The 5,000-nt window shown below is 42.8% G+C and overlaps 1 protein-coding gene across 1 annotated transcript in view; it reads left to right on the top strand.

Annotated features, from left to right (window-relative positions):
* Positions 1–2,841, top strand: part of LOC143038783 (uncharacterized) — an 8,918-nt gene extending 6,077 nt beyond the window's left edge. Inside the window, exons 2-5 of the mRNA XM_076208321.1 lie at positions 1,699–1,768; positions 1,905–2,045; positions 2,255–2,407; positions 2,731–2,841. Coding sequence (XP_076064436.1) covers positions 1,699–1,768; positions 1,905–2,045; positions 2,255–2,407; positions 2,731–2,798 — 432 coding nt within the window. The 3' untranslated portion in view covers positions 2,799–2,841. The remainder of the gene's footprint in view (positions 1–1,698; positions 1,769–1,904; positions 2,046–2,254; positions 2,408–2,730) is intronic.
* The last annotated feature ends 2,159 nt before the right edge of the window (positions 2,842–5,000 follow it).

Below are 5,000 nucleotides of genomic sequence, written 5' to 3'. Positions count from 1 at the left end.
TACCTGCCAGCTTCCTTCATCACTGACTAACCGACGAAATCATGTCTGCATATATGATATGCAACTCAAGTAGGTCCGTCTTTTTCTGCAGCGTTTTCCACAAATTAAAAAAAATACTATAGATAAATTAACACGAACAAACCCACATCATTTGATAGAAACACAATGACAAGAAGAGTGCTGGCACGTGGTGGAAACAAAAGAGTACTAATCAATCCGGCAGTTACGAAATCCACATAAATTATGTCAACTCCAGAGGAGTGGAGCCGCCAGTCGGCTTCCCCTATTGTTGAACTGGAGGACCCGACTGACTATATATAGGGGGGGCGATCCACCTTCCCGGCGTAGTGACTCCTCTGCATCGTCATGGTGAGTAACCGAGGGCACTCGTCCACAGAAATTGATCAAAGATCTGACACTCAGTGGCTTATAAAGCATTATATATATATATATATATAAATATATATATATATATATATATATATATATATATATATATATATATGTACATACACACTCACACACACACACACATATATATATATATATATATATATATATATATATGCACACACACACATAAACAAACATATATATGAATACATATATATATATATATATATATATATATATATACATACATATATACATATATACGTACATACATATATAGATAGATATATGCACCAGGAATCTTAAACTCCTTTTATAAAGGTGGCAAACTAAGGCATGCACACACTCTTCGCCCATCCCACACCAATCCAATAGTCATTTGTTCTTTATTTTACATTAGCTCTTTACAGATGATGGGCCATCGTTGATTTTGTTCACTGCCTGGATCAGAAGCAATGGAGAAAGACACAGCACCTCCACAGTAGGGTCCTACACCTAAAACCCTTTTACTCCCGCCGCTTCATTACATTCGTCCACTCATGAAATATTAGAGAATACAAGGAGAAATCCCCCTCGGGCTTCGTCAATTGATCATCCAGTCACGACCTCTCTCCGCTCGCACCTTTCCCTTGCCTTCTCCCTTCTCTGCTCAACAGACATTCCCCATTTTTCCAAGGCTGCTTTCCTCCATCCCTCATCCATTATATCTGTAATACATCCCACAATTCCATCCTGTCGACCCCATAAGACTTCTCCAGGCTTACCCTTTGCCAAAAGGTTCTTGTATTACAAGAAAAAAAAAAAGGTCCTCGCATTCCCTACCTTTCCTAAACCCACACTTTTCCCACCAATTACTCTCTCATCCTCTCCTAATCCTCTAAATTAACATTTCGTTATGCCTTTCCAACTATACATACACTTTTCCAATCCTCGCGCACATTTCATTCCCTAACACACATTAGACACCCTCACTAACCAATCCATTGTAACACTTTCTCCTTTCGTTAAACACTCCACTCATCTCATCTTTTCCTAAAGCCCTCTTGATTGAACGCCCTTTTCAGTCTTCATTTCCAAAACCTTATTTTGTTGTTTTCAAAATTCTCTTTCATGCTCTATCAATTTCCACTTTTTTCCTGCAAGAAAACTTTACCAATAGCGATTGCTCCCTTACTGTTCCTCCACATTTTTTATTCTTCAATTAAATATCTTGGAGAACGCGAGGACAGTCACCGTGTGTCGTGTATTCAGCAGGTTCCGGACAAATGAAATCGATTGACTAGTTAATCACCCGATGTCTTTCAGGCACCAGGAAGCAGAATAACCCATTTGCCCGCGATCTTGGCTCTCCTCATTTGCCTTGGACTTGCTCAAGGTACGCAGATCTGCCTCGAATATGCATTCAGGGTGGTTTAAAACAATCTAAACACGTACAGAATGCATGTCCATACATTTATAGCCGTATGGCTTTAGGGGCCGGTACTGATATATGTATTCTATTCGTGCAACAGGAAGTTATGCAGAGGAAAAGAGCGGACAACAGGCTCCTCAGCCCGGCAGTGGGGGTCCCCCACAGGACCCCGACTTCTGGCTGGAGTTTCTCCCTCCCTTCGTGTCCCAGGTGGTGAAGCTTCGCCTCGACGAACAGAGAGGTAATTGCAGGCGGAAGCGACGCTCCCAAAATTGGTCACAGTCACACATGCGTTCAAACATACGAGTATACGTGGAGGAATGCCCATAGTGATACCTGTAACAGATGTACATCACTAATACCGCTGTACACGAGTGATTTAGAATTCATTGTGGTCATGGCGGAAAGCTTAACAAGTGTCATGCAGCACATGCCCCGTCCTTTTTGCAGGTCTCATTACCCCTGAGGAAGCCGCCGCCGTCAGCCTTGACGACATATGGAACTCTATCACGTTGCCCACCGACTCCCCATCGGAGGCCTGGCTCAAGTTCCTTCCGTCTTACACGGCCAAGATGTTGAAAACCCAGATGGATGAGCAGAAAGGTACGTGTACATTGTACCCACATATGTGCAGCGCCTAAATTAGCCACGGTCAAGAGTGAAATGAAGTAAAACAACGTTTCTTTCTCCCTCCAAGACCTTTCCACAGTATGAGAAAAGTTACTCTTTTCCCATATTTGTCACATTTTCTTAAATTAACATAATCCATTTGGAATAAAAAAAAATTCTTTGATCGTTAATCATCCTCCATCTGGAGTGATTTCAATCTTTAGAATGTTCTTTTGTGAGAGGATATTTTTCTACACGTGCATGCATACGGAAAGAGGAAACATCAGCTAATACTGATATGCATTGTTTATTTGCAGCTATGGCCAACGGACCCATGGGCTCCAGGTTCAGTTACGTCCCTCCCCAGGCCGCAAGGTTCATGTAAACCCATATGGACAGGGAGAGTGGTCCTCACCCCCAGTAGTAGGTTCACGAAAAGCTCCGGCGTGAGATGAAAAACTGGCGAGGGCGCGAACACTCATAAATGATTCATTCACGTGCGCTTAAACTCTCTTGCTCACCTTCAAATACGCCCGCACTAGCTAAGTCCATCTCTCACGTACCTAATCATGACCACAAACATGTACGTGTACATGCACGTTATTGTGAACCTCGTTCTTTGGTCACTCAAAGGCCCTCAGAAAAAAAAAATAAAAAAAAAATCCCAACCTCTGCAACTCGATGCATTATGACACATCGAGTAACCCAAGTTGTTTTTGTGATGGTCAAAGTCAATACTAAGTGATGTGCAGAACATGAATTACAATTTATTCTTTCCATCACAACATTCATGAATGTCATCCATAGCAAGTCAATGTAATACAGCGATATCTACCTCATCGAATGAACTCGAGTTCAAAATCAGTGACAGAGTGGTGATCGGTTCTATGTCAGGAATACCAACTCCGCCGAAAGAAAGTTAGTTCAGTGTCAGTGATTTGTAATTCTGAAGGCCCACGGGACTGAGAGATATTATGCAATACTGTCATTTCATAAAGTCTATGTGTTTGCGTTCGTGCTGGACAGAGGACCTTACCAAGACGAAACCGATCATTCACTAGAGACACATCAATCAGAGGTCAAGTCGCGTTAACACCCCATGTCAGAAGCATAAGATCCCTACCAAGAAAGTCATAAGTTCGATCTAGATTATTTTTCCAGAACTGTAAGTACTTCGACTAAATATTTGTCATGAAACTCGCCAATTCAAACTAGGATTTTTTTTTCCAAACTTCGAAATATTTTGACAAGATGCCTGTTAAAAAGCTTCTCAGTTCGACCTGGAGTGTTCTTCAAGACTTCAAAATACATATACAAGCAATACTGTCGTCAAAAAGGGAATATATAATGGTTAACTGAAGGTCTAATTATGTGAAATAAAACGAATGATGAAATATCTTATGCAAGTCATATCATCCAACTCAGTACATGTATTTCTTCTTCATTCTACGAAATAAATTTGTTTGCTCAAAATATATTTTTCATTATTTAGATTTACATATTTCCTATGTTGCATACGTGCTCCCGGGGAATTCCTTTGGAGGATGCTGTATAAGAATTAACTGAAGAAAGATACAGAAGAAGAATCTATATCTAATTCTCCTCGACAGAAGATTATAACTAAGTGGAACAGACAGTCTAGAACTTGACAAATATGGATGGTTGGAAGCAACAGGGCCTACCAACTAAAATATGTGAGTTGCTATATTGATAAACGAGGAAACAGTGGAAAGACAGTGATAAGAAAGGAGAAAAGAAAGGGGAAAATTTTAAGAATGTGACGAAAGGGGTGAAAGATGGGCGAGATCGGGACACGGGGGGAACCAGAACTACACTCACTGCAAACACTCACAAGCATTCAAACATGCACTCAGGCAGACACGCAAACAAACACACAAACATGTACTCACATATGTACATAATCAAACATACCAATAGGCACACCCTCAAACACACAGTTGCCTGCCTACCGGGACGCTGGGGTGACCAGAGACTGGACACCTGCCTACCGAGACGCTGGGGCAACTCCTGGTCACCTGCCCATCGGGACTCTGGGGCAAACGTGGAACAATCGCCTGCCTACCGGGACTCTAGGGTGACCAGGATTCCACTCACTACAAACACTCACAAGCATTCAAACATGCACTCAGGCAGTCACGCATACAAACACACAAGCAGGTACTCACTTATGTTCATAGACAAACATACCAATAGGCACACCCTCAAACACACAGTTGCCTGCCTACCGGAACGCTGGGGTGACCAGAGACTGGACACCTGCCTACCGGGACGCTGGGGCAACTCCTGGTCATCTGCCCACCGGGACGCTGGGGCAACCGTTGAGTAATCACCTGCCTACCGGGACGCTGGGGTGACCAGGACTCCACTTACTGCAAACACTCACAAGCATTCTAACATGCACTCAGGCAGTCACGCATACAAACACACAAACAGGTACTCATTTATGTTCATAGTCAAACATACCAATAGGCACACCCTCAAACACAAAGTTGCCTGCCTACCGGGACGCTGGGGTGACCAGAGACTGAACACCTGCCTACCGGGACGCTGGGGCAACTCCTGGTCA

Source organism: Oratosquilla oratoria, chromosome 25, assembly GCF_046742065.1.
Source record: "Oratosquilla oratoria isolate Oo_2021 chromosome 25, ASM4674206v1, whole genome shotgun sequence".
In the NCBI taxonomy this organism is placed as follows: domain Eukaryota; kingdom Metazoa; phylum Arthropoda; class Malacostraca; order Stomatopoda; family Squillidae; genus Oratosquilla; species Oratosquilla oratoria.
Note: the sequence above shows the minus strand (reverse complement) of the source record. Positions and strands in the feature narration are given on the sequence as shown.